Source organism: Streptopelia decaocto, assembly GCF_964273445.1.
Source record: "Streptopelia decaocto genome assembly, chromosome: 1".
Lineage (NCBI taxonomy): Eukaryota > Metazoa > Chordata > Aves > Columbiformes > Columbidae > Streptopelia > Streptopelia decaocto.
Window position 1 is genome coordinate 212,403,279 of NC_138663.1, and position 27,668 is coordinate 212,430,946.

Here is a 27,668-nt window from a genome sequence, read left to right on the forward strand (position 1 = left end):
ATCCCTGGAGGGCTGGACAGACGGACATGAGGTTCTCAGGACACGGGGCAGGGACAGGGCTGGGGAAGGGTTGGACTTGATCTTGAGGGGCTTTTCCAACCAACACTACTCTGTGATTCTATGAAAGCCGGGCAGCCAAATCAGGAGCAGAAGCAGCGGTGCGGGTGTTCTGGCAGACTGGCTGCCACCGCCCTCGCACAGGCTCAGCTCAGCAGTAGTAGCAGCTGCTGGAAGAGCTCGGCTTAAAACCGCGATCCATCCATGCGAGACGCGGTGCTGCTCCCACAGCTCCCCCGTTCCAGGCTCTGAGTCATCTGCTCTCGTTAGCATTTCCACCTCCTCCCCTCCGCGTCCTCCAGGGATGTTGGGTTGGATCCCTGATCCACCGCTGCGCACCAGCTTGGGCTGTTTCTCAGCATTGTGTGTGTTTTTGTCACGGCTGCTGCCCTGGCCCTGCCGCATTGGCTGCTACCATCACGGAATCCCAGAGTCCGGAGTGTCAGGGGTTGAAGGGCCCTGGAAAGCTCATCCAGTGCAATCCCCCCATGGAGCAGGAACACCCAGATGAGGTTACACAGGAAGGTGTCCAGGCGGGTTGGAATGTCTGCAGAGAAGGAGACTCCACAACCCCCTGGGCAGCCTGGGCCAGGCTCTGCCACCCTCACCCCCAACAAGTTTCTTCTCCTCTTTCAGTGGAACCTCCTGTGTTCCAGTTTGCACCCATTGCCCCTTGTCCTGTCCCTGGTTGTCACCAGCAGAGCCTGGCTCCATCCTCCTGACACTCCCCCTTTCCATATTGATCCCCAGGAATGAGTCCCCCCTCAGTGTCCTCTTGTCCAGCTCGAGCCCCAGCTCCCTCAGCCTTTCCTCACACGGGAGATGCTCCACTCCCTGCAGCATCTTGGTGGCTGCGCTGGACTCTCTCCAGCAGTTCCCTGTCCTGCTGGAACTCAGGGGCCACAACTGGACACAATATTCCAGGTGTGGTCTCCCCAGGGCAGAGCAGAGGGGCAGGAGAACCTCTCTGACCTACTGACCACCCCCTTCTAACCCACCCCAGGTACCATTGGCTTCCTGGCCACAAGGGCCCAGTGCTGGCTCATGGTCACCCTGCTGTCCCCAGGACCCCAGGTCCCTTTTCCCTACACTGCTCCTGGGGCCAGCTGCTCCTGACCCTGGAACAGGTTCTTCAGAAGAAGGAAACACCCCTAGAAACAGGACCGTCTCCCACCATGGCAGCAGGGACGGGAGAGGGGAGGCAGGGACACATTCCAAACACAGGTTTAGCAGAATCAAGTATTTTCAACCCAGAACACTTTTGCAGGATGGGAATGGGTCAGGTATGGTCTGGTGATCCACTAAGCTGACTGGGAAAAGCAGGAGATCTTCACTGGGGGAACTGGAGAGTGTCCATCCTGAGACCCCCTCCGGGTGACCCTGCGTTAGCAGGTGGGTTGGACTCAATGATCTCCAACCATTCCGTGAGTCTGTGACCCCTGGACCTGGCAGGGATGGGGCTCCCCGTGTGGTGGGAGCACAAGTCTGAACCCCCTCCTCCAAGGGGAAGACGTGAGCTCAAGGCTTGCACAGCTTTACCAGATACATAGTCAGATAAATCACCATCATCACCAACGGCTGCTTTGGAGGAAACGTCTGAACTCTGGTCCCTGCTGAAAGGCAGGTTAGACCTTTGGTCCAGAAGAGGGTTTGGTATGAGGACATCGCAGAGTGTGTCAGCTCCGGGGTGAGATAAGACGCAAAGCTCTGCAGAGGGACCGGCACCCTGGGCTCCCTGCAGAGCACGATGCGGTGGTGGCACTTCCTCGCTGTGTCTGTCCCCTCGATCCACGGCACGACCCGATCCTTCGTATTATGGCTTTGCACTGTGTCAATATAAAGTACTGAAGCAACCTCGGTTCGGTTCCGAGTGCTGTCCCAGCCCAGAGCGTGTTCTCCAGCCGGGAGAAGCTCAGCGCCCTTCTGCAGGTGCTGGATGTGCTCGGACAGTTCGCAGCTTGTTCAGCCAGAGGGAATTTCACCATGGAAAACAGCAAACGAGTAACAACAGGAACCTGCTAGCGCAGAAGTTTCGCTCCAGCCACAGCTGCCTCGGAGCTGGGTGGAGGTGAAACGTTGCGTGGCCTCAGGAAGTTTGTTTCTCGTTGCTACGTTTCCTCCCCAAACTCACCTCTCGGCGTTGGAGCTGGTTTATCTTGGCCGTTCCGACCTCGGCACAGCCGCGCTGCAGGGAGGAGGCTGCTTGTCCTCCGCCGCCGTGTAACCCACAACACACAGCCACATCCTCGCTAAATGAAACAACTGCTCCACCTACCACCGGTCTGTCAAAAAATAGCGAATAAAACACAAAGTAGAACTTGAGGGCAAAGATCTGAGAGCACAGCTCAGGCTTCAGATGGATCAGAATGTCACGCTTTTCCTTCTGTAGGCCTATTTCCAATAAAATAGAGAAACAACCCTGAATTTGTTCGCTGTTCCTGATCAGTTCCCAAATTTCCCTGTGTCACGCCGTTGAGATGGAGCCGTTTGGGCTGCCACGCTCTCTGCTCCTGGTTTGCTCAAGCTGAGCGGGATCAGGCTGAGCTGCCGGTGTGCTGGGCACCTTCACAGCAAACCTGGGTGCCGAGGAAACATTAATTGCCATTTTTGCTCCGAGTCTGAACGGAATTAACGCCCTCACGTGGGAAGAGACAGTGGTTCGTCCAGAAGACATAAATAACTGAACTTCCAGCCCCTCCGTACCACCAAAGCTCTTGGGATCTCTTTCTGAGTCCCACGGGACTCATCTCGGCCAAAGGGCACATTGGATGATTATATCGTCCGGGTGCAAAACGTGGAGTTTCCCAGTGGCAGAGTCGGGGCTGTGCGGTGCTGAGCAGCTCAGCACCATCCTGTGCAGATGGGCGAGCTTCTGGGATGGGAAGAGGCACTTGGTGCAGAAAAGATGCTGTAAACTATAAATTCCAGATATTATCATGTCATTTCAGACTCACAGGTGCCATGGCTGCTGGTTTCCAAGGCATTCAGAGCAGGTTAGTCTAGAATCATACAACCATTTTGATTGGAAGAGTCCCTCAGGATTGAGTCCACCCATTCCCTACCCTGTCCCTGCCCCATGTCCTGAGAACCTCCTGTCCGTCTGTCCAGCCCTCCAGGGATGGTGACTCCAGCACTGCCCTGGGCAGCCTGTTCCAATGCCCCACAGCCCTTTGGGGAAGAAATTGTTCCCACATCCAACCTCAACCTCCCCTGGCGCAACTTGAGGCCGTTTCCTCTGCTCCTGGCGCTTGTTCCTGGGGAGAACGACCCCCTCCATGTTTCAACCTCCTTTCAGATAGTTGTTGGAGACCTGCAGAGGAAGTCCCGGTGTTTCGGGCTGGATTATGTGCATGAACCTCAGCAGCGCTTTGGGTGTTTTTTGGACACAGACGTCCCCCCTGCAGCTGCGAGGAACAACCGCTGCGGGGGCACCGGTGGCTGCTCACGGGCGCTGGAGGGGGCTCCCCCTCCCGAGGCACACGGGGAGGCTGCCCCCTCATCACCAGCGAGAGTCCTGATGTTCTAAGGGTGGCCATGGGCTTTCTGAGATCCCAAAAGGTCTTTGTGGTGGGACATGCGCCTGGGCTGGGCGCCATGCGGGGCACAGGGGCAGCGCCGTTCTGTGCGGGGTGAGGGCAGAAAGGGGCCTGCGGGGCCGCCTCTCCTTTGTCAGATCGCGTTAGATGTTATGGACCTCGCTTTACTACACTAATAATTGCCATTGTTATTGTTATACTGCTTAGGGCAGGACGAGGGCGTGTTGTCCCTTCGCGGGCTCCGTACGCCGCGCCCTGTCGCCGGCACGCCCGCCCTTTCCTGTCCCGCCAGAGGGAGGCGGGCTGCGCCGCCATCTTGGAAGAGGGCAGGCGGCACGGTCTTCCCTGGCGGCGTGGTGCTTCCCGGGAGCAGACGGCAGGACGGTGGGGATGAAGGACAGGATGGGGCTCCGCTAGTGGTGAAAGGCTGCGCTGAGGCCGTGCCGGTGGGGGAAGGCGGCACAGAAGCAGCCGGTGCCCGGAGGCAAGATGTCTCCCGCAGCCTCAGCCGGTGGGGCGGGGCGCTACGGCGGCGCGGCGGGGCCAGCGCACTTGGCGGGAGCGGGAGGCGCCGGGACCGCGCTTGGCGCTCAGGAGCCGTTGGGGACGCGACCGCCGCCATGCACGTCGTGAAGCGGGGTGAGGGGACACCGGGGGGTCCCCGCGCTGCGGGGAGTGTGGGGGGTCTCCCTGTCATGGGCCTGGGGGGGGGGGACGGGACCCCTCTGCTGTGGGGGGTCCTCATGGCGTCTGGTGTGGGAGAACAAGACCCCTTTGTTTTGGGGGTCTCCTCTCATGGTGTCTGGTACTTTGGGGTGGCCCTGGTGTGAGGGGACAGGACTCTTTTGTTTTAGGGGGGGTCCCCTCATGGCCCTGGTGTGAGGGGATGGGATCCCTCTATTTTGGGGGTCCTCTCATGTCCTTGTTATGAGGGGATGGGATCCTCTCTGTTTTGGGGGTCCCCTCGTGGACCCTGGTGTGCGGTAGCACCCAAAGTGAGCAGATGGAACCCCCATCTGTTTTGGGGGTTTTGGGGGGGGTCATGGCACCGAATGTGGAAGGACGGGATTCCCTCTGCTTTGGGGGTCCCTCAGGGCCCTGCTGTGAGGGGACAGGACCCCCATTGGAAGGACCCTCCCCTGGCACCGAACATGAGCAGATGGGACCCCCCTCTGTTTTGGGGACAGCACCCCCTCTGCACTGGGGGACCTGGGAGGGAGGGAGCTCCCCCCATGGTATCAAGAGCTGAGACCCCTCAGGTTGCTTTAGGAGCCCCCCCAGCCATAGCGAGGAGCTTTGGGCTTGGTTCCCACCCCTGGGGTCACGGGAGGAGCCCCCAGTAGTATCAGCTCTTGGGTAAATCACAGAGTCACAGATGGTTTGGGCTGAAGGACCTTCCCAGCTCCCCAGTGCCACGGGCAGGGACATCTTCACCAGCTCAGCTTGCTCAGCCTGGGATGGTTCCTTGACCTGGAAATGGGGACCCCAAATGGTGCGAGAGCCTTAGGGCTGCTCCTCATGTCCCTGCATGTTGTGGGACCAGTGGGGACCAGCTCCCTTCTCCTCTTCCGAGGTACAACCCGTGCCCTGGGGCACAAGTCTCTGTCCCCCATTTAAGTGGGGTGAGCTCCCTGTTCTATTTTGTTCGCTGTACGGAGACCTACGGAGACCGTGCGTAGCAGATCGTGAATGTGAGGGCACAGGGGTCGCGTCTCAGAGAACCTCAACAGCTTCTCCTTGGTGATTCCCAGCCCGGGTTCCCCCAGACGAGCGCTGGCTCGGTGTGCGAGGTGCTGGGCAGGGGGATACTGGGCTTCACTGGTTCTTCATGGTAACGGGAGCAGCCGTGATAACAGCGACCTCTTCTCCGCAGATGGGCGCCAGGAGCGCGTCATGTTTGACAAGATCACGTCGCGCATCCAGAAGCTCTGCTACGGGCTCAACGCCGACTTCGTGGATCCCGTGAGTCTGTCCTTTGTCCTGCTGTCCTGTTCTCTGCCCCTGTGATCTGCTGGGAGCCGGGAGCGGGTGTTACCCAGTTATTCTATGTGGCAAAAGCCAACTAATGGCTTGTGCAGGAACTCTTGCAAAATGCACTCATAATGTGTTTCTTCTAATTGTTCATGTTCTGAGTTGTTTTTTTTTACCCTCACAGATATAGATTCTGAGACTGTCGTGGAGGGAGAATCAGTTTACCTATTCTAAACTGCTTTTACTTGAAACATTGTTGAAGTGATTGAGCTCGTGCTTAAAAAAAAGCGTCGTTGTTTGCCCCAACTCGCATACTGTGGTTTTGGTAGATCACTCTCAATTTCAATCTGCGCAGCTGGAGCAACACGATACGGAAAGCAGCTCTTGCTAAAACAAGGTGCCCTTTCTGTCCGACAGACCCCCCGTCGTTATAATATCCCTACTTTGCTTTTTTTGAGCTGCGTAAGATTTGGATTGTGTGTTGATCCCGCCTCTGTAAGCTCCTCCTTGCAAAGCCTGCGCAGAGGACGGTTCCCTCCTGGATCCACGGCTCTCCGCGGGGTTTTTGTGCAGACCCAGTCTATGTTCATTTCGACTTGCCAACTTGCTCTTCCCATCCCCAAGATCTAATGATCTGTTTTCACATCAGATCTCCCTCCTGCAGTGTAGAACCCGCCCTTTCTTGTAGTGCTCAGTGCTAAATGCTTGAGAGTAAAGCAGAAAATACTTTTGAGATGGTGGATGTAATAAATGTCTTTTCCTGCGAGAGTTCCCACCTGGCCGATGAGGACGAGGTTAAGTCATGAAGCAAAAGCCACTGGATCCCCTCCAGGGTTGGGTTTTTTTTTTCTCTTGTCATGAAATGATTTTAAGCGTAGTGCGTCCAGGCCCTTATAAAGTCAAACTTCATTTGGGGTTTCAAAACTTCACAGAATCCCAGGATGTCAGGGGTTGAAGGGCCCTGGAAAGCTCATCCAGTGCAATCCCCCCATGGAGCAGGAACACCCAGCTGAGGTTACACAGGAAGGTGTCCAGGCGGGTTGGAATGTCTGCACAGAAGGAGACTCCACAACCCCCTGGGCAGCCTGGGCCAGGCTCTGACACCCTCACCCCCAACAAGTTGCTTCTCATATTCAAGTGGAACCTCCTGTGTTCCAGTTTGCACCCATTGCCCCTTGTCCTGTCCCTGGTTGTCACCAGAAGAGCCTGGCTCCATCCTCCTGACACTCCCCCTTTCCATATTGATCCCCAGGAATGAGTCCCCCCTCAGTCTCCTCTTGTCCAGCTCCAGAGCCCCAGCTCCCTCAGCCTTTCCTCACACGGGAGATGCTCCACTCCCTGCAGCATCTTGGTGGCTGCGCTGGACTCTCTGCAGCAGTTCCCTGTCCTGCTGGAACTCAGGGGCCACAACTGGACACAAGATTCCAGGTGTGGTCTCCCCAGGGCAGAGCAGAGGGGCAGGAGAACCTCTCTGACCTACTGACCACCCCCTTCTAACCCCCCCCAGGTCCCATTGGCTTCCTGGCCACAAGGGCCCAGTGCATACAAATGCTGTTTTAATCTGACTGTTCTCCCTGTGAACTTCGCTGCTCTGTTCCAGCCTTCAGGAAGGTGTCTGCAGAGAAAAAGCTGTTAATGGTTCCAGATTGACAGTTTCTGCTTTCTTCACTCTTTCCTCACTCTCCCTTCTGCCCCAGGATTACTCTACAATTTTAGGACTTAGTACTCCCAAGAGTGTTTGATATTTTAATTTGCTTTTCTATTCAAACAGCACTGTGTATAGTGAAGCATATCTCACATCTTAAACGGCTGAAACACCAGGATATTTTTCCCGACACCAGGCAGGTAACCTCCCGAACTCTCCATTTTCAGGCCCAGATCACCATGAAGGTGATTCAGGGGCTGTACAGCGGCGTGACGACCGTGGAGCTGGACACGCTGGCTGCCGAGACGGCCGCCACGCTGACCACCAAGCACCCCGACTACGCCATCCTGGCGGCCAGGATCGCCGTCTCCAACCTGCACAAGGAGACCAAGAAAGTCTTCAGCGGTCAGTGGCTCCACGGGCACTCGGGCAGCCATTCGGCACAGCGGGAGTGGGAGCTCGAGGGGGTGTATTTATGGAAATCTTTCTCAGGGAGATGTTAGCGAGTACCCAGGCTCACTAAAAATGCCATGGAGATGAAAACCAGGAGTTTTAGGCACGTCACAAGGAAAACGAGATTGCCTGCTTTGTGAGAAGTGTCTGTATAAATAGATGGGTGAAAAATAACTGCCTGAAATTAGGTGGCGCTTTCTTTCCCATTTATTACGTGCTATAAATTCTATAAAAATCTTGTAAGAGAAGTGCCGTTTGTACGGTTAACCGATTAGGAACAGCAGGTGGAAGAAAAGCTGCACGTTTGTGGAGCTGAGGGGGTAATTTTAGAGGGTGGGTGGTGCTGCCTGCTCAGTCCTCGGGCGCACACGTCGGACCACGCGTGTCGAGGTCTGCGGGTGTTCTTAACCCCCTTTCTGTCGCAGACGTGATGGACGATCTCTACAACTACATCAACCCTCACAACGGGAAGCACTCGCCCATGATCTCCAAAGAGACTCTAGACATAGTTTTGGCCAACAAAGATGTACGTAACTGGTTTGGTTTGTTTCTTTCCTTTCCACTTCTAAGTTTTCAATATTCAGCAAATAATTCAGAGAATTTATTTTTCTTATTTTTGAGTAAGCTACGTCTGGTTTAGGACAAAAAAGCCAGTGCAGAAACCAGTGCAAGTGATAACTGCTCTGTTCTGGAGAGCTTAATAGAGATGATGTGGGAATTTCCGTCATCCAAGGATGTTTCTGTAGTAGAATCCGTTTTCCTGGGTATCGGCACAACTAATTAATTTGATAAAAAGCACCTTTTGCTGCAGGAATCTGTTCTGTGTGCCCAGAATGGTGCCGGCTGGTTGCTGGTTTCAGGTTGTTCCAGGTCTCTGTTCTTCTGGGGGGGTCACGTTGGTATTTTGACTCTATCTGGTGTTTCTTGGTGTCTGGTTGGACTCTGGTCAAGCGCAGCCAACAATTGTGCGTTGTACTTGGGAAAATAATGTTAAAACCGCATTTTATTCAAGACAAGCGCTCTGAGCGATACCTGTTTCACAGGACCTTTCTGGTGAGAAGTGCTGAACAGCGTTGGCATTAACGTGCGACAACAAATCTGATTGTAAATGTGATTTTTCTCTGTGTTTTCTCCCCCCAGCGCCTGAATTCTGCCATTATCTACGACAGAGACTTCTCCTACAACTATTTTGGTTTCAAGGTAAAAAACGTTGCTCTGGACACTGAAAACTGCTCTTTGGCTATTTTTCTGGGGCTGAGTCTTTTGGGACGGCTGATAATACTGCAGAATCACCTGGATTTGGGAAAAGGGCACTGGGGTAGGTGTGACGTTAGTGGGTTTGTAAGAAACGAGGAGGACCTGCAGGAAGCTGTTGCCCAACTGGATGAATCGTGTGCTGTGTTCTGGCGTCGTCGCCTTCCCGTGGCTGCTCTGGTATCGTAAGCGTGGGGCTCTGAGCCCACAAGGCGCACGGGGCGTTGCTGGGAGCTTCCCAGCTCCTGCCCCTTTCTTGAGGGAATAACCTGGTTCGTAATAACCCAAAAAGGCACTTTTGCTTTTCCCCGCCATTTCTCTATTTAGATATACAGCTCCTGACACCCCCTCCTTGTAATGGTTGCTGTAGTCCGCTCGGCACAGGCTCCAAAGGCATCTGCTCTAGCTGTAAATTCATCCTGTTTGTAACTTGGGGTGTTCAACACCCCAACTGTGACACAGGTTGTCTGGAAAGCGCTGTTGTAATGTAACTAACAATATTTTGAGGAGGGATGGGGTTGTGGAGAGTGGGCGCCCCCTCATCTCCAGCCTTGGTTCACTGGGGTCGGGAGGTGGCGTTGAACCTGGCAGCTGCAGGTAATCTGGGTGTAATCCGGGGTGCAAATCCTTGGGATCTCACTGTGGCCTCTGGTTTCTGTGGCCATTGGCCGCCTCGTGTCCTGTGCCAGTGACACGAGGAGGAGCGGAGCGCAGGGCTGGTGTTTCCCTTGACGCCTGGCATATGAGACATGGATTTTAGGGTTGGACTTGATAATCTTGAGGGTCTCTTCCAAGCGGAATGATTCAGTGATTCTAAGGTGCTTGAGTTTGGAGTTAATAGGATTTTTTTGGTTTTAAACTGAAACCCGCACGTCTACTAAAGTGCATTCTCTCTTTTTAAAGACTCTAGAACGCTCCTACCTGCTGAAGATCAACTCAAAAGGTAAGAACTGTCTGTATTGGCTTGAAGTGCGATTCTCTTAGCTGACTCTTCTTGGAGCAGGAGGTTTGGCTGGACACCTCCCGAGGTTCCTCCCAACCCCAGTTATTCTGTGATTCTATGGAAACCATCGCACGTGTTGGAGCTGATTGAGAGGACCTCTGTGTATCTGCACGTTTACATGTCACGCTGATGTTCCTTCTTCTCCTCACCTTCTCGTTCCCAGTGGCGGAGCGTCCGCAGCACATGCTGATGCGGGTGGCGGTGGGGATCCACAAACACGACATCGACGCCGCCATCGAGACGTACAACCTGCTGTCGGAGCGGTGGTTCACCCACGCCTCCCCCACGCTCTTCAACGCCGGCACCAACCGCCCGCAGCTCTCCAGGTACCGCGCCTGGCGCACGGCTGACCGAGAGAACGTCCTGGGATGGGGCCTGTTCCAGTGAAACGCTGTCACGGCTTCTAAAGACAGCAGCTGTGTCTCTGCGGCAGCTTTATGAAGATTTGAGAAGCTGCTGTCAAATTTAACTTGATTTTTGATCTTCGGGGAAAAATACTCAGGTTTCCATCAGCAAGTTTGCTGGTGACACCAAGCTGGGAGCAGTGGTGACACTGGAAGCTGTGCTGCCATCAGAGACCTGGACAGGCTGGAGAGCTGGGCGGGGAATAACCTGATGGAATTTAACAAGGGCAAGTGTAGAGTCCTGCATCTGGGCAGGAACAACCCCAGGTTCCAGTATAGGCTGGGAAATTCCATATTAGAGAGCAGCGTAGGGGAAAGGGACCTGGGGGTCCTGGGGACAGCAGGGTGACCATGAGCCAGCACTGGGCCCTTGTGGCCAGGAAGCCAATGGGACCTGGGGTGGGTTAGAAGGGGGTGGTCAGTAGGTCAGAGAGGTTCTCCTGCCCCTCTGCTCTGCCCTGGGGAGACCACACCTGGAATCTTGTGTCCAGTTGTGGCCCCTCAGCTCCAGCAGGACAGGGAACTGCTGGAGAGAGTCCAGCGCAGCCACCAAGATGCTGGAGGGAGTGGAGCATCTCCCGTGGGAGGAAAGGCTGAGGGAGCTGGGGCTCGAGCTGGACAAGAGGAGACTGAGGGGGGACTCATTCCTGGGGATCAATATGGAAAGGGGGAGTGTCAGGAGGATGGAGCCAGGCTCTTCTGGTGACAACCAGTGACAGGACAAGGGGCAATGGGTGCAAACTGGAACACAGGAGGTTCCACTTAAATAGGAGAAGAAAGTTGTTCCCAGTGAGGGTGGCAGAGCCTGGCCCAGGCTGCCCAGGGGGTTGTGGAGTCTCCTTCTCTGCAGACATTCCAACCCACCTGGACACCTTCCTGTGTAACCTCATCTGGGTGTTCCTGCTCCATGGGGGGATTGCACTGGATGAGCTTTCCAGGGCCCTTCAACCCCTCACATCCTGGGATTCTGTCAGCTTCTAAACCTAATGGAAGTGGTTATATTTTATTTAAAAGTTATGTATACACATAGTCTTCTGTAGATGACAGAATAAGTCCTGGTAATTGTTTTCTAAAACATGCTAAAATAGCAAGCGTAGTTGAGATGATTTTAAAAATGTTTTACTTCGCCAACACACTTATCAATAATACAGCTGTTGCTTGTGATGTTTTCTCGAACCGTCCTTGCAACCTTTGGTTTTCCTTGATGTATTTGCTTTGCGTAGCGTGTTAAAGATGCCGTGTGTCCCCTTGGTTTTGCCCAGCCCTGGTTAAATTCTCTTTGACTTATTTTTTGGTAATCTTTGTACGCTGAAGCTGTTTGTTCCCGGCAGCTGTTTCCTGCTGTGCATGAAGGACGACAGCATCGAGGGGATCTACGACACGCTCAAGCACTGCGCGCTCATCTCCAAGTCTGCCGGGGGGATTGGCCTGGCCGTGAGCTGCATCCGCGCCACGGGCAGCTACATCGCGGGGGTGAGTGTCCCCGGCACCCTCCTGCTCTCACGGAATGGCCGTATTTCAGTTGCCAAATCCATGCGGCTTCTACCAAGTGAGTCTGGCTCAGCATGTAGTTAGCCGAGTCCAGCTCAGCAGGTAGCTAGCCCAGTCAGCTCAGCAGGTAGTTAGCCCGGTCCAGCTCCGCAGGTAGTCAGCCCGGTCCAGCTCCGCAGGTAGTCAGCCCGGTCCGGCTCAGCAGGTAGTCAGTCCGGTTTAGTTCAGCAGGTAGTTAGCCCGGTCCAGCTCAGCAGGTAGTCAGCCCGGTCCGGCTCAGCAGGTAGTCAGCCCAGTCCAGCTCAGCAGGTAGTCAGTCCGGTTTAGCTCAGCAGGTGGTCAGCCCAGTCCAGCTCCGCAGGTAGTCAGCCCGGTCCGGCTCCGCAGGTAGTCAGCCCGGTCCGGCTCAGCAGGTAGTCAGCCCGGTCCGGCTCAGCAGGTAGTCAGTCCGGTTTAGCTCAGCAGGTGGTCAGTCCGGTTTAGCTCAGCAGGTGGTCAGTCCAGTCCGGCTCAGCAGGTGGTCAGTCCAGTCCAGCTCAGCAGGTGGTCAGTCCAATCTGGCTCAGCAGGTGGTCAGTCCAGTCCAGCTCAGCAGGTGGTCAGTCCAGTCCAGCTCAGCAGGTGGTCAGTCCAGTCCGGCTCAGCAGGTGGTCAGTCCAGTCCGGCTCAGCAGGTGGTCAGTCCAGTCCAGCTCAGCAGGTGGTCAGTCCAGTCCGGCTCAGCAGGTAGTCAGTCCGGTTTAGCTCAGCAGGTGGTCAGTCCAGTCCGGCTCAGCAGGTGGTCAGCCCGGTCCAGCTCAGCAGGTGGTCAGCCCGGTCCAGCTCAGCAGTCCTTCGCTTTTCAGTGGGCTCCAAGGCAAAAGGGTTGGTTGTCCTTGGAGTTCTGGCTTCTTAGTAGAAGTCCTTCCAAACCCAGGATCTTAATCCACTGTTTGATTAGACGATTCCAACTTACTTGTGCATGAGCAGCCTAGGAATGTGCTCAGAGACTCGTGCGTTACCCCTTTTCATTTTATGTCTAACTGCTTAAAATGATCTGTGAATGTGTGCTTAGTTTTTTTGTCGCAGTGTATGTAAAGCCTTTAGATTGTGTCATATGGAGAAAAGCAGTTAGGAGGTACATTTTATTAACTCTGGGACCAGTAGCTGCTATATTAATGCATCAATTTTTGTACATTTAAAAATAAGATGAGGGGAAGGGGCTACCACACACCCGATTGGGGTTGTCAGCCCCTTGCTCGCAGCATAATGGATGACCAGGATGTGATAAGAGTTTTGCAGCCGGGTGTGAGACACACAGGACACGTGCGCCTGTCTCCCCAGGCGGTTGCTTTTCATTGTTGGTGGTTTTCTGTGCCTTTGCAGACCAACGGCAATTCCAACGGGCTCGTGCCGATGCTGCGGGTCTACAACAACACCGCCCGCTACGTGGATCAAGGTGGAAACAAGGTACTGCCTTTAAATTAGAGACGGGAGCCTCAGGCCAGAGGGAGGATCCACCTCTGTGATTGACCCAATAAAGCCAATGAGCGGACAAAGTGGTGGTAGATGACACAGAATTAAAGCCAGGCATTTTCCCCCATTCTGGTTGATATTCTGGCGTTCCCCTTTCTCTATACATTCTATCACGCAGGTATATTTTTGGTACGTTTCTGTGTGATGCACATGTGTTACATCAGCCTCCCGCGCTGGTTGTTCACCGCTCCTTGAGCAGTGAATTCAGGTGTCAGGCTGCACAAAGCTGCTTGACCCATGTTCTTTGTCTTCGGATGGTCCAGAGGCCAATGGAGACGTGACTCAATAAGTAAATCTAAGATTTGTCAAACTGTTGACACAGAGGAAACATATTTTGGGTACTAAATTGAGAATCTGGAACTAGTAACATGGCCCGGTTCCAATGAGTAACACACAAAAAAAGCACATTGAAATTGCCTTAACAAGACTAGAAACCCAGGCTCTGGTTAGTTGGGGTGTTGTGTGTGCTCAGGAGCAGCCGAGGAGATTTTGTTTCCAAGGGAAGTCTGTTCTGATCTCGACTGTGTTTTACGTGTCAGAGACCCGGGGCTTTCGCCATCTACCTGGAGCCGTGGCATCTGGACATCTTTGAGTTCCTCGACTTGAAGAAGAACACGGGGAAGGAGGAGCAGCGAGCCAGAGACCTTTTCTTTGCCCTCTGGATTCCAGATCTCTTCATGAAGCGGGTTGAAACCAACCAGGTGAGGAGCCGGACTGGCGCAGAGCGGGTCTGTTCCTGGGACGGAGCTCAGCAGGGGCCGCGGGGCTGTCCCAGCAGTGCAGGAGCAGCTGGAAAAGCCGCTGCAGCCCTGGGTTGCAAACTGGGTTACAAACTGGCTTAAGGAGAGAAGCCAGAGAGTGGTGGTCAATGGTGCGGAGTCCAGTTGATCCTGTATCCAGTGCAGAGCCTCAGGGGGCAGTACTAGGGCCAGTATTATTCAATATATTCATTAACGATTTAGATGAGGGAGTAGAGTGACTGTCAGCAAGTTTGCTGGTGACACCAAGCTGGGAGCAGTGGTGACACTGGAAGCTGTGCTGCCATCAGAGACCTGGACAGGCTGGAGAGCTGGGCGGGGAATAACCTGATGGAATTTAACAAGGGCAAGTGTAGAGTCCTGCATGTGGGCAGGAACAGCCCCAGGATCCAGTATAGGTTGGGAAATTACATATTAGAGAGCAGTGTAGGGGAAAGGGAGCTGGGGGTCCTGGGGACAGCAGGGTGACCATGAGCCAGCACTGGGCCCTTGTGGCCAGGAAGCCAATGGGACCTGGGGTGGGTTAGAAGGGGGTGGTCAGTAGGTCAGAGAGGTTCTCCTTCCCCTCTGCTCTGCCCTGGGGAGACCACACCTGGAATCTTGTGTCCAGTTGTGGCCCCTCAGTTCCAGCAGGACAGGGAACTGCTGCAGAGAGTCCAGCGCAGCCACCAAGATGCTGGAGGGAGTGGAGCATCTCCCGTGTGAGGAAAGGCTGAGGGAGCTGGGGCTCTTTAGTTTGGAGAAGAGGAGACTGAGGGGTGACCTTATTAATGTTTATAAATATCTAAAGGGTGAGTGCCATGAGGATGGAGCCAGGCTCTTCTCGGTGGCAAACAATGATAGGACAAGGGGTAATGGGATCAAGCTGGAACACAAGAGGTTCCACTTAAATTTGAGAAGAAACTTCTTCTCAGTGAGGGTGGCAGAGCCTGGAACAGGCTGCCCAGGGGGGTTGTGGAGTCTCCTTCTGTGCAGACATTCCAACCCGCCTGGACACCTTCCTGTGTAACCTCACCTGGGCGTTCCTGCTCCAGCAGGGGGATTGGACTGGATGAGCTTTTGAGGTCCCTTCCAATCCCAAACACACTGTGATACTGTGGTGAGAACCAGGCTCTGCAGGCAGAGAAGGGGGCTGGAGAGCTCCAGTGGGACTCTCTGCTCCATCTCGCAGCCTGTGACTTATGTGCTGATACTGGAACGGTACATTTTTACTCTGGATAAGGCATCAAAATCTGAAAGAAATTGATCTTCACGTGGCTGCTTGGATTTGCTTTAAAATGGGTTCTACCTTGAGAACCGGCCATTTCAAGACTGAAAATGCATTTTCATCATAAGTGATCATATAATTCATTTCAAAATAAATCTGACTGGTGTGACAAACGCCTTCCCCGTGTCTGCGGGCAGAGCTGGGTCCTGTTTTTTTGGGACGGGAGGTTTAGTTTGTGTGTTCCTGCTTGCAGCAGATTTGCCGATCAAGTTGAATTCCTTGAATTTACAGAGTGCCTATAGATTTTCTCCGAATATTTTTCCTTCTCCCAGGACTGGTCCTTAATGTGTCCAAACGAGTGTCCTGGCCTGGATGAGGTTTGGGGAGAGGAGTTTGAGAAACTATATGAGAGGTAAGAGACGTGAATAGACGCTGGAGTCGCCGTCCCTTCCCAGCGCCGCGCTGGTTGGCGCGGGAGCCGAAGCGCAGCTTTGTGGGCTTGGCTCACGAGGGGTCAGTGATTCAGTTATCACACCAATGAAAGGACAAAGACTGGGATATCTGCTTACAGTTTGCTTCAAACTGTGACCCGCTCAGACAGAACTACGGACGAGCTGGTTTAGCTTGTTAGAGGGGAAATTGTGCAGCGATCCCCGCTTGCAGCGGTCGATGGGTTTGTTCCGAACGACTGGTATCAGTGAAAAGCTCCTTTGTTGTAGTGCAAGGTTTCTGTTTCCTTTGAGCAAGGAGTGTTGACACCCTGCTGCCCAGATCTCCCAGCTAGTTCAGCGTTCACGCAGTTCCCAAGCCAACGGGGTTGTTTTGTTCCTGCCAGAGAACCTGTGTTACAGACGGTTGTTTTTCCCCGCTGTTGCTGGCATTCACTAAAGCGCCTGTTCCCCGTTGCAGTTACGAGCGGCAGGGCCGCGTGCGCAGGGTGGTGAAGGCCCAGCAGCTCTGGTACGCCATCATCGAGTCGCAGACGGAGACCGGCACGCCCTACATGCTCTACAAAGACGCCTGCAACCGCAAGAGCAACCAGCAGAACCTGGGCACCATCAAGTGCAGCAACCTGTGCACGGAGATCGTGGAGTACACCAGCAAGGACGAGGTGGGTGGAGAGCAGGAACGTGCTGGGACCGCTCCTGTTGCCGCTTTCTAGAACGTGGCTGGTTGGGGAAGGGGAGAGGCAGCTCAGAAAACTGCAGGGATGTTTTCCCTGGAGTACTTGCAGCTCCTCCGCTGACCCTGTGTGTGGGTTTCCTCTCCCTTCCACCTCCCGCGGAGGATTTGGGGTGAAACAGGGAACCTCAGAAAGGGCGAGGGAGAAGCGAGCTCTTGGGAGCTGGAGTAAGAACCCTTCAGTAAACCCACCCCTCGCTGCCCCCCAGACCCACATCCCACTGTCGCTTCCCCCCGAGATCCCCGTGAACTGCCCCGCTCTCGGTGCTCTGCAGATGTGCTGCGTTTGGACCGCAGCGTTGCTGAAAGAGGCCAAGGATAATGTAGAAATGAGTTGGTGTTGATACAGCGTGGAGCGTTTCTAGTGCAATGAAGCTCTCAAGGCTGTTGTAACTGAAACCAGCAGTTTCTACTAGTTATTCTTTAGCTTACGCTCTTTGGCGTATTCATGAAGTCCTGAGCAGCCTGGAAGAGATGGAGAACCATCCTGCCTGCACTGCACAAGAAGTTTTAGCTTACTTCAGTTCTCCTGGATTGGAAATAATATTAGTGTTTAAAATTGTTCCCAAAATGCCCCAGTATAGTCTGGACCTCACTGAGATCGGCTGCTGGTTCTGGTAACACAAGAAATAGTTGGGCTTAGTTTCTGGTAGGATGGCTGGTGGGCAACACCATTGACCAGGCTGCATTTTTATGGTGTTATTCGAATGTTCTAAACCTTTTTCGAAGTGTTGTTATCCCTTTTGCAACTCCTAAGACGGCACAGGAATGAGGAGTGGGTTTTTCCAGCCTCGGTTCTTTGTTTCGGTGTATTTTGGCTAGAGAGCACGCTCCGGGACTGAGATCGCGTGGGGTTTGTTGCTGCCGTGCGTCTTTCCACCGTGTTTTCCGCACAGGTCGCCGTTTGTAACTTGGCCTCGATAGCCCTGAACATGTACGTCACCTCGGAGCACACCTATGATTTCAAGAAGCTGGCCGAAGTCACCAAGGTCATCGTCCGCAACCTCAACAAAATCATCGACATCAACTACTACCCAGTGCCGGAGGTGGGTGCTGCGCTGGGGCGCTGGTGACAAAGGGTTCCCCAGTCATCCCGGTTGGGTCCCGTAGCGATCCCGGTTGGGTCCCGTAGCGATCCCGGTTGGGTCCCGTAGCGATCCCATTTGGGTCCCGTAGCGATCCCATTTGGGTCCCGTAGCGATCCCAGTTGGGTCCCGTAGCGATCCCAGTTCAGCCGTGAGCAGAAGGAATCAGCGAGGGATTTTGAACACCCCTTTTGGCCAGAAGTTGGGAGTTTCATTACCAACCTGTTTGCAGATGTGACCCGTCATCGGTGACATTCGAAGCTGCGACTCAGAACGGTTCCTTAGTGGTGGAAAAACCTCCCCTTGAGCTGGTTCTGCGCTTGGGGTTTTTTGTGGGTTTCCGTAAATCTCAGAACAGGGTGGAAAGTGGGACAGAGAGAAGGATCCTGGAAAGGTTCTGAGGAGATGTCACTGAGTCCTGTTGGTTTGAGGTGTTTCTGGGCGGTGCGCTGGCCGCTTTCCAGAAGGGACGTGGGGAAAGGGTTGGGAACTGTCGAGAGCAATGGGACCAGGTTTGCTGTGTGACAGGAACAGACACGAGCAGCAGAGCGGGGCGCTTGGGGAGGAAATAACCAAATACCCAAAGTGAGAAACCAAACCTGATGAGGATCAGATTTTTCTAGCGCGTGCAGTTTGGACGCAGGAGTTTAAACGTCTTCCTGGGTCTGCTTTACTTAGTGTTCACTTCGAAATCGTGGCTCCCATTGTCAGGTTGAGCAATTCAAATCAGCGATCGCTTCTAACAAACTTAATCTGGGGCTTCAAATTCCTGCCCCACCAAACAGTGGGGGAAGACAGAAAGGTGGGTTGTTGCAGCAGAATGGATTGCCCATCGAAGTTTAGGCAAGGGCAGGGATGAAAACTCCTTTCCAGCCTCATTTATTCTGTGTGGCTCTGCGGAAGGTGATGATTCCCTTTGCTCGAATGTCGCGCAGGCCGAGCGCTCCAACCGGCGCCACCGGCCCATCGGCATTGGCGTGCAGGGCCTGGCCGACGCCTTCATCCTGATGCGGTACCCGTTCGAGAGCCCCGAGGCCCAGCGCCTCAACCAGCACATCTTTGAGACCATTTACTACGGGGCTCTGGAAGCCAGCTGCGAGCTGGCCAGGGAGCAGGGGCCCTACGAGACCTACGAGGGGTCTCCGGTCAGCAAAGGGGTGAGTACAAACCGTCCTGTGTTGGGGGCAAAGCTGTGGAGAGGACATGACCATGTCTGGTCTTTGGTTCAGGTGGCGTGTGGCTGGAACACCAGTGGCTGCTGATATTGCAACAGCGCAAATGGTGGTTGAGGTTTTTCTCCATCTTTTGGCTTCTCACATGCAGTGAGAAATGTATAAATTAAACCAGGGTGCAGAGAGCAGTAAAAGCAAAACAAGACTCAGCCTGCGCTGCTGGCCCTGCTACCGCCATTAGAAGATTGTTTGTAAGATGATGACACGAGAGCTTCGCTGAGAATTGTAGAGAACAGTTGATAGGAATAACAGGTCAACTTACACCGCGATTTGTAAAACGCGGAGCAAAGTGCCCTGTCCCATTTGGCCCACGCCTGTGTTCTTCAGATCCTGCAGTACGACATGTGGAACGTCACCCCGTCTGACCTGTGGGACTGGAAGGCTCTGAAGGAGAAGATCGCGAAGTGAGTGTCCTGGCACAGGTTGGGTTTAATGTAAAATACATTTGATATGCTCTGAGTGACTCAAAAGAAAAATGGTCTTAAGTGTTTACTCCCGCTCCAGAAGATCTTACAAACTTTTCTGGGTGGCTTGTGTTCATTTTTGTTCTTACAAGCCGGAGAGAGCCCACCCCAAGACTCTGGTTTAGCTGAGCTTTTGTTTCATCTTGGGTGCATCAGCAGAGTGGAGATTAGGGACAGTAGAACAAAACTCGGGAACAATGTCGTCCCCAAAGGGCTGTGGGGCATTGGAACAGGCTGCCCAGGGCAGTGCTGGAGTCACCATCCCTGGAGGGCTGGACAGACGGACAGGAGGTTCTCAGGACATGGGGCAGTGCTGGGGGTGGGTTATGGGTGGACTCCATGATCTTGAGGGACTTTTCCAACCCAAATGATTCCGTGAGTGGTTTGTGTTCCAGTTAAACAGACGTGGTGACAGGTCAGCGTGGCTCGGGAGCTCTTTCCCCAGCTGACAGGGGGAAGCAGCTGAGCCTTGGACATCCTGAGGACAGGAATCCTTAAAGCACGAAGGGCTTGTGATGAAAATAGCCAAGACTTTAGTTATGCTTCCACCTTAAAGGTTACGGGGAGCTCCTGTTTTTCAGCCACGGGTGATCTGAGGGTTTGCAGGTTGCCCTGCAAAGGTGAGATTTCCCTGTGAGCCGAGAGTTCCCCGTGCTGACGCTCTTTGCAGCCAGTATCTAAGCAAACCGTGCTGTTCTCGGGCCTTTTCCGTCCCATCTCGCTCGGTGGAGCTCTGTAACCCGGCTGCCGTTGGCAGGTACGGCGTCAGGAACAGCCTGCTCCTGTCCCCCATGCCCACCGCCTCCACCGCGCAGATCCTGGGCAACAACGAGTCCATCGAGCCCTACACCAGCAACATCTACACGCGCAGGGTCCTCTCGGGGGAGTTCCAGGTAAGCGAGGCAGCCGCGCAAAGATACAGAAAGCAGAAAAGCTCTTCGGCAACTTTCACTGCCAGGAAAGACAAGGTGGGGGCCACACGCTGGGGAACTCTTGGTTAAATCTTCATGTCAATGGCCAAGAGCCAAGGGGAACATGGAGCCCGTACTATGCGCTGTAGTAGTGCAGTTTTGCACATTCCAAAGCAGCCATTGTGGAGTATGTAAAATTATGAAGAAGTGCTGCTTTTGTCTGGAAAAACATCCTTTCTGAGGCCTCACGGTGGCCTGGAGGAATATTTGATAAATGAGGGTGATTAGTGAAATTACTGAAGGGCCAGCATGCGGGAGTGACCGAGCACAGTGCTGCTTTGCACAGGCCTGAGCACAGAGCTGCGTGTACACTGTGGGTATCACAGTATCACAGTATGTTTGGGATTGGAATGGACCTGGAAAGCTCATCCAGTGCAATCCCCCCATGGAGCAGGAACACCCAGCTGAGGTTACACAGGAAGGTGTCCAGGGGGTTGGAATGTCTGCAGAGAAGGAGACTCCACAACCCCCTGGGCAGCCTGTTCCAGGCTCTGCCACCCTCACCATGAAGAAGTTTCTTCTCAAATTTAAGTGGAACCTCTTGTGTTCCAGCTTGATCCCATTACCCCTTGTCCTATCATTGTTTGCCACCGAGAAGAGCCTGGCTCCATCCTCGTGGCACTCACCCTTTAGATATTTATAAACATTAATAAGGTCACCCCTCAGTCTCCTCTTCTCCAACCTAAAGAGCCCCAGCTCCCTCAGCCTTTCCTCACACGGGAGATGCTCCACTCCCTCCAGCATCTTGGTGGCTGCGCTGGACTCTCTGCAGCAGTTCCCTGTCCTGCTGGAACTGAGGGGCCACAGCTGGACACAAGATTCCAGGTGTGGTCTCCCCAGGGCAGAGCAGAGGGGCAGGAGAACCTCTCTGACCTACTGACCACCCCCTTCTAACCCACCCCAGGTCCCATTGGCTTCCTGGCCACAAGGGCCCAGTGCTGGCTCATGGTCACCCTGCTGTCCCCAGGACCCCCAGCTCCCTTTCCCCTACACTGCTCTCTAATATGGAATTTCCCAACCTATACTGGACCCTGGGGTTGTTCCTGCCCAGATGCAGGACTCTACACTTGCCCTTGTTAAATTCCATCAGGTTATTCCCCGCCCAGCTCTCCAGCCTGTCCAGGTCTCTGATGGCAGCACAGCTTCCAGTGTCACCACTGCTCCCAGCTTGGTGTCACCAGCAAACTTGCTGACAGTCACTCTATTCCCTCATCCAAATCGTTAATGAATATATTGAATAATACTGGCCCCAGCACTGCCCCCTGAGGCTCTGCACTGGATACTGGCCTCAACTGGACTCCGCACCATTGACCACCACTCTCTGGCTTCTCTCCTTAAGCCAGTTTGTGGGTACATCTGAGGAGGTCGTGTAAAAGCTTTGCAGATCCAGAGAGGTCTGTCCTTTCAGAAAGAGTGTGAAACAATTCGAGCAGAGAACCAGAGAATGTCCTGAGCCGGAGGGACACCCCACAGGTCACCCCCTGTGTCTGAGGACGGTGTCCAGTCTCTTCTTGAACACTGTCAGGTTGCGGTGCGAAGAGATTTATGTGAGACAAGGGGAATATCTCACTGTCTGTGTGAATTTGGGGCTGTCCTGTGCAGGGACAGCAGTTGAACTCGATGATCCTCGTGGGTCCCTTCCAGCTCAGGACATTCTATGATGATTCTATGACCCCAGTCTTAATGATTATTTATGTGTAATTATGATTACGTACTAATACGTAATAATGATTATTTATATGTAATTGGTGTTGCGGTCGGTGGCTCTGGTAAGTCAAGATCTTGTCCTTTCACATCTCTTGGCATTCCTTGTGCGGGGAGCTCCGTACACCCCTTTCACGTCTGTGATGTCCCCGTTGTCACCCTGTTGCAGAGAGCTGGAACAGCTCTGCTGGGGACAGGTGAGAGAGTTGGGGTGTTCAGCTGGGGAAGAGAAGCTCCAGGAGACCTTAGTGCGGCCTTTCCGGACTTAAAAGGGGCCCATAAGAAAGATGGGGACAGACTTTGAGCAGGGCCTGTTGTGACAGGACAAGGGGTGATGGTTTTAAACTAAAGGAGGGAGATTCAGGGTGGATATAAGGAATTGTTGCCCTGAGGGTGGTGAGAGCCTGGCCCGGGTTGGCCAGAGAGGTGGTGGCTGAACCATCCCTGAGACATCCCAGGCCAGGCTGGACGGGGCTCTGAGCACCCTGAGCTGGTGACGATGTCCCTGCTATGGCAGGGGGGGCACTGGGGAGCTGGGAAGGTCCTCCAACACAAACCTCGGTGACTCTGTGATAGGTGATTTCATTCTTTGGCCTTTGCCCCTGACAGGTTGTGAATCCCCACTTGCTGAAGGATCTCACGGAGCGGGGCCTGTGGAACGAGGAGATGAAAAACCAGATCATTGCCCACAACGGCTCTATCCAGGTAGGTGCGGGGAGCCGGGGGGGCGCAGGGGTTCCACACGTGCCTCGGGTCTGCACACAGCGCCTCGGCCTGGCCAGGAGCAGCTCAGCTGAGCAGCGTTCCTGTGAGAAACAGGAGGGCACGTGTCTGCTGCGGGTGGTAATTCGTTCCTGCCGGAGCTGCCTGTGTCAGCAAAGCTGATGGAAACGTGCTATAATTGCCAGAGCGAACAGCGAGTGGCTGTGCTGCCTTGTGCAGGCTCTACCAATGTTCAGATGCATCCCAAAGGGGCAGTTTCACGGCGGGGAGTGAGGCGGGAGCTGAGTGTGTGACATCCCGATGCGGTTGGGGTTGCTGAGGTTCCAGCGGTTGGAAGAAATGGATGTCATTGATATGAATAGTTGGGATTGATGAGGTTCCAGCATTGGGAAGAAGTTGATGTCATTGATATGAATAGTTGGGATTGATGAGGTTCCAGCGGTTGGAAGAAATTGATTTCATTGATATGAATAGTTGGGGTTGCTGAGGTTCCAGCGATGGGAAGAAGTTGATGTCATTGATATGAATAGTTGGGATTGCTGAGGTTCCAGCGACTGGAAGAAATTGATGTCATTGATATGAGCGTGAATACGGTTACACCGCACTGGAAAACTGTTGTTTTCAGAACATCCCCGAGATTCCCGAGGACCTGAAGCAGCTGTACAAGACGGTGTGGGAGATCTCCCAGAAGACCATCCTGAAGATGGCGGCGGACAGAGGAGCCTTCATCGACCAGAGCCAGTCCCTCAACATCCACATCGCCGAGCCCAACTACGGCAAACTCACCAGCATGCACTTCTACGGCTGGAAGCAGGTACGGGAACAGGGCGGCGGGCGGGAACGGCACCATTTATGAGCATGGAATTCTTTGGAATTCCTGAAATGGGAGCGATATTCCATTCTGTAAACAGATCTAAGTGCATCTAATGAAGGAATTTGACCAATGAGTAAATACTATTTTTTGACAGTGTAGAATGGGGGACCTGGACAGGCTGGAGAGTCGGATGGGGAATAACCTGATGGAATTTAACAAGGGCAAGTGTAGAGTCCTGCATCTGGGCAGGAACAACCCCAGGATCCAGTATAGGTTGGGAAATTACTTATTAGAGAGCAGTGTAGGGGAAAGGGACCTGGGGGTCCTGGGGACAGCAGGGTGACCATGAGCCAGCACTGGGCCCTTGTGGCCAGGAAGCCAATGGGACCTGGGGTGGGTTAGAAGGGGGTGGTCAGTAGGTCAGAGAGGTTCTCCTGCCCCTCTGCTCTGCCCTGGGGAGACCACACCTGGAATATTGTGTCCAGTTGTGGCCCCTCAGCTCCAGCAGGACAGGGAACTGCTGGAGAGAGTCCAGCGCAGCCACCAAGATGCTGCAGGGAGTGGAGCATCTCCCGTGTGAGGAAAGGCTGAGGGAGCTGGGGCTCTGGAGCTGGACAAGAGGAGACTGAGGGGTGACCTTATTAATGTTTATAAATACCTAAAGAGTGAGTGCCACGAGGATGGAGCCAGGCTCTTCTCGGTGGCAAACAATGATAGGACAAGGGGTAATGGGATCAAGCTGGAACACAGGAGGTTCCACTTAAATTTGGGAAGAAACTTGTTCCTGGTGAGGGTGGCAGAGCCTGGCCCAGGCTGCCCAGGGGGTTGTGGAGTCTCCTTCTGTGCAGACATTCCAACCCGCCTGGACACCTTCCTGTGTAACCTCAGCTGGGTGTTCCTGCTCCATGGGGGGATTGCACTGGATGGGCTTTCCAGGTCCCTTCCAATCCCAAACATACTGTGATACTGTGAAGTTATCAAGGCCCTGGTGTTGATTTAGAGCCCCTAGTGAGAGTGTTTGTTTCGATGTTTGTAATTGAGCTGTCGAGCGAACTTTGTCGTCTCATCTTAATGATGTGGCAAGACTTCTGTGCACAGAGGCACAAAAGCAGAGAGAGCATCTGTGCCAAAAGCAAGATAGAGAGTTCTGCAGCACTACACAGATGTATACGAAAGATATTGTTATCTGGGCCTGCTCTGGTAGGTATCCTGTTCAACCCCTGTTTCATTTCATCTGGATTAAATTAATACATTAAGTTCTTCTGGTTTTTCTCGCCATTCCTATCACTTCCGCAGTAGCTGGTTTTTGCCTATGGCTGCTGTATCGTGGATAAGTTCTTGCGTGGAAAGTTGGTCTCACCGATTCTTAGAAGGGTAAACGGTTGTTTCCTTCCAAGAACCCGGTCCCATTAGCGGATTATCTCTCCCGAGCAGTGAAGCTGCGGATGTTTGCAGCGTTAATCCCGTCCCTGCGAGGCTGTACGTGCCGTGGGCTCGGCGAGGTTGGCCTCGGTGGTCCAGTTTTGCCCAACGTCGAGCTGACTCGTGCTCTCGCTCCGCAGGGGCTCAAGACGGGCATGTATTACCTCCGGACAAAACCCGCCGCCAACCCCATCCAGTTCACCCTCAACAAAGAGAAGCTCCGGGAGCGGGAGAAGGCCAACAAGGAGGAGGAGGAGAAGGAGAGGAACAAGGCGGCCATGGTCTGCTCCCTAGAGAACCGCGAGGAGTGTTTGATGTGCGGTTCCTAACGGAGCCAGCGGAGCCCTCCCGCAGGACCCGGAGGTGATGGCTGGAGGGCTGTATCCTCCCCACCCGGCTGGGGGGTGCGCGGGGAGGGGATGTAACAGTTTGTGTATTGCTTTAGTAGCTGGGCTTCCCGAAAACTGCGGTGCTCTCGCACGGTCGTACGTTGAATTGTATGGGCAGGACTTTTGCTGAGCGGACAAAGTGCCGACGCCACTCACATAAAGATGTGTCCTGGGGACTTGGGACAACTCTTGTGGTTCACTAGAGGCTGTGAGCGGCGTGTTCGGAGCAGGAACCAGCCCTGACCGCAGCGTGGCCCTTGCGGCGAGAGGCGTGCGGGGCGCTCGTGCTGCCGCTCTGGCGGCCAAGGGGCTATTTCTGCTGAGCTTGGAAAGCCGGAGCGTGCGCGTCAGCCGGTCAGACCCTCCTCCCGCTCCCCTCGCCCTCCTGTCCCCTCTTCCCCTTCCAAAAAGCGTCCTGAGGGTGCAGAGCCGCGCTCGGGGCGTCGCTACCCAGAGGATCCATCTTCTCCGCTCCGCCCGCTCAGCGTTCCCGTTCGGTTCTGACCACAGAACGGCTGCCGTGGGTTTATTCTCTAGGAAATGCTCCGATTCCTCGCGGTTTGCTGGCCATGGGCTTCCTGCCGCCCTTGGCCGAAGCCGCTCGATGCGCACACGCCGTCTTTCCTTCAAGAGTTGCGTTTACCCACCCCAGCTAGTTTAAAAATCTCTTAAAACGAATCCATTTGTACCTGTCCGTGTACTTCAGTCCCCGCTCTAGCGCCGTGGGGCTTCATCACCCAGTTCTGAAATATTTATTGAACTCATGTACCGTACCACGAACCTGTTCACCCAGCCAAAGCAATAAAGCCTGGAATGTGGAGGGAATGAGCAGCAGTATCTTGTGATGGCTTTTTCTGATTAAACATCGCCTGCAGCAGCTGGAGGCCATGGCCACGCTGTTCCACAGCACTGGCTGAAGGCTCTCGTGCTATAAAATGGGGCAGAATTCCATATTTACTGGGGCAGCTGTGCTAAACCCAGCGGGATGTGTCTCTCTGTGCCGTTCTGAAGATGTGGGGTTTAAGGGAAGCGGGAGGAAGGGGCTGCGGTGGCGCCGGTCGCTGTTTTGGTGACACACAGAGGTGTGGTGGGTTCGCAGCAGATCTGGTGAGGCCTCAACTCTTGGTCTTGTTTTCCAGCCCAGCGCTCGCCCCGTTTCCTCCGCTCTGGTTTCTGCAAAAGGCGCCACCGCAGACGCCTTGGGAAGCGTCTCTTGGTTTCCAAGGGTCTAATCGCCGCTCCTGTGAGCTGTGCCACCCAAAAAGTGTCACCCACAAGGGCCAGGGCCTTTTGACTGGGAAAAATCCTACTCTGAGTGAGTTCTGGGCTGATGGGGGAGCAGAATTCCACTTGCAGAACGTGCCAACAAGCACTTATTTCCTTACAGAACCAGATGTTCATTGCTGTTTCCCCAACATCCCGCACCCGGGCAGCGCCGTCGTTGCTTGAATAGGGTCGGCTTTGCTCCTTTTCCAAAACAGGTGCCTGTTACTGTGCTGTCGTTGAGCTAAAGCGACGACGAACAGACTGTTTCCCCCTCGAGCAGCTCCCTGCGTGGCAGCAAGGTGCTGCTGCTCGCCAGGAAACGGCTCCGAGCTCCCAAGAGGAGAGAGAGAAAGGGATTTCAATGCGGGAGGCCACCGCTCGCTGCCCTTCTGTCGTCCTCTGGTTTTAACTTTGTGCTGCATTGTACCCTGGGCTGCATCCCCAGCAGCGTGAGCAGCAGGTTTGGGGGATCCTGCCCCTCTGCCCCGCTCTGTGAGACCCCCCTGCAGTGCTGGTCCAGCTCTGGGTCCTCAGCACAGGACACACATGGAGCTGCTGGAGAGGGGCCAGAGGAGCCCCAGGAATGACCCGAGGCTGGAACAGCTCTGCTGGGGACAGGTGAGAGAGTTGGGGTGTTCAGCTGGAGAACAGAAGCTCCAGGAGACCTTAGTGCGGCCCTTCCAGACTTGAAAGGGGATGAGAAGAAAGATGGGGACAGACTTTTGAGCAGGGCCTGTTGTGACAGGACAAGGGGTGATGGGTTAAACTAAAGGAGGGAGATTCAGGCTGGATATAAGGAATCGTTGCCCTGAGGGTGGTGAGAGCCTGGCCCAGGTTGGCCAGAGAGGTGGTGGCTGAACCATCCCTGAGACATCCCAGGCCAGGCTGGACGGGGCTCTGAGCACCCTGAGCTGGTGACGATGTCCCTGCCATGGCAGGGGGACTGGGGAGCTCTGAGGGTCCCTCCAACCCAAACATTCTGTGACTCTATTCACATGAAATTTATTCATGTTTTCCCCCTTCCCCCAGGTGTGTTTTGCCCCACAGCTTTTGATCCCTGGCTGGACAGGGTTTTGTGCAGGTACAAGCTCGTGGTGGGTACGTGTTTGTTTGTGGTGGGTAC

The 27,668-nt window shown here is 54.2% G+C and overlaps 1 protein-coding gene across 2 annotated transcripts; it reads left to right on the top strand.

Moving 5' to 3' along the window:
- The first annotated feature begins 4,103 nt into the window (after positions 1-4,103).
- RRM1 (ribonucleotide reductase catalytic subunit M1) lies at positions 4,104-26,113 on the top strand. Of its 2 annotated transcripts, none has more exons than XM_082048600.1 (19): positions 4,104-4,232; positions 5,467-5,555; positions 7,437-7,614; positions 8,088-8,188; positions 8,803-8,862; positions 9,820-9,859; positions 10,083-10,245; positions 11,655-11,796; positions 13,179-13,262; positions 13,868-14,029; positions 15,626-15,705; positions 16,203-16,404; positions 17,372-17,521; positions 18,496-18,717; positions 19,120-19,196; positions 20,014-20,149; positions 22,541-22,636; positions 23,280-23,468; positions 25,031-26,113. In XM_082048600.1, exons 1-19 carry the CDS (start codon positions 4,214-4,216, stop codon positions 25,217-25,219), a joined length of 2,379 nt encoding a protein of 792 aa, XP_081904726.1. In that variant the 5' UTR covers positions 4,104-4,213; the 3' UTR covers positions 25,220-26,113. The 2 variants fall into 2 exon arrangements, with proteins under 2 accessions (XP_081904726.1, XP_081904727.1); XM_082048601.1 differs by lacking the exon at positions 4,104-4,232 and adding an exon at positions 5,749-5,961 and having other exon boundaries at positions 5,466-5,555.
- Positions 26,114-27,668: the final 1,555 nt, after the last annotated feature.

What these genes read in the sequence shown, in the direction of transcription:
- RRM1 (XM_082048600.1), top strand. An exon ending in TAGTTTTGGCCAACAAAGAT is followed by an intron (nt 8,189 to 8,802) that starts GTACGTAACTGG and finishes TTCTCCCCCCAG; the next exon opens with CGCCTGAATTCTGCCATTAT. An exon ending in ACTTCTACGGCTGGAAGCAG is followed by an intron (nt 23,469 to 25,030) that starts GTACGGGAACAG and finishes CTCGCTCCGCAG; the next exon opens with GGGCTCAAGACGGGCATGTA.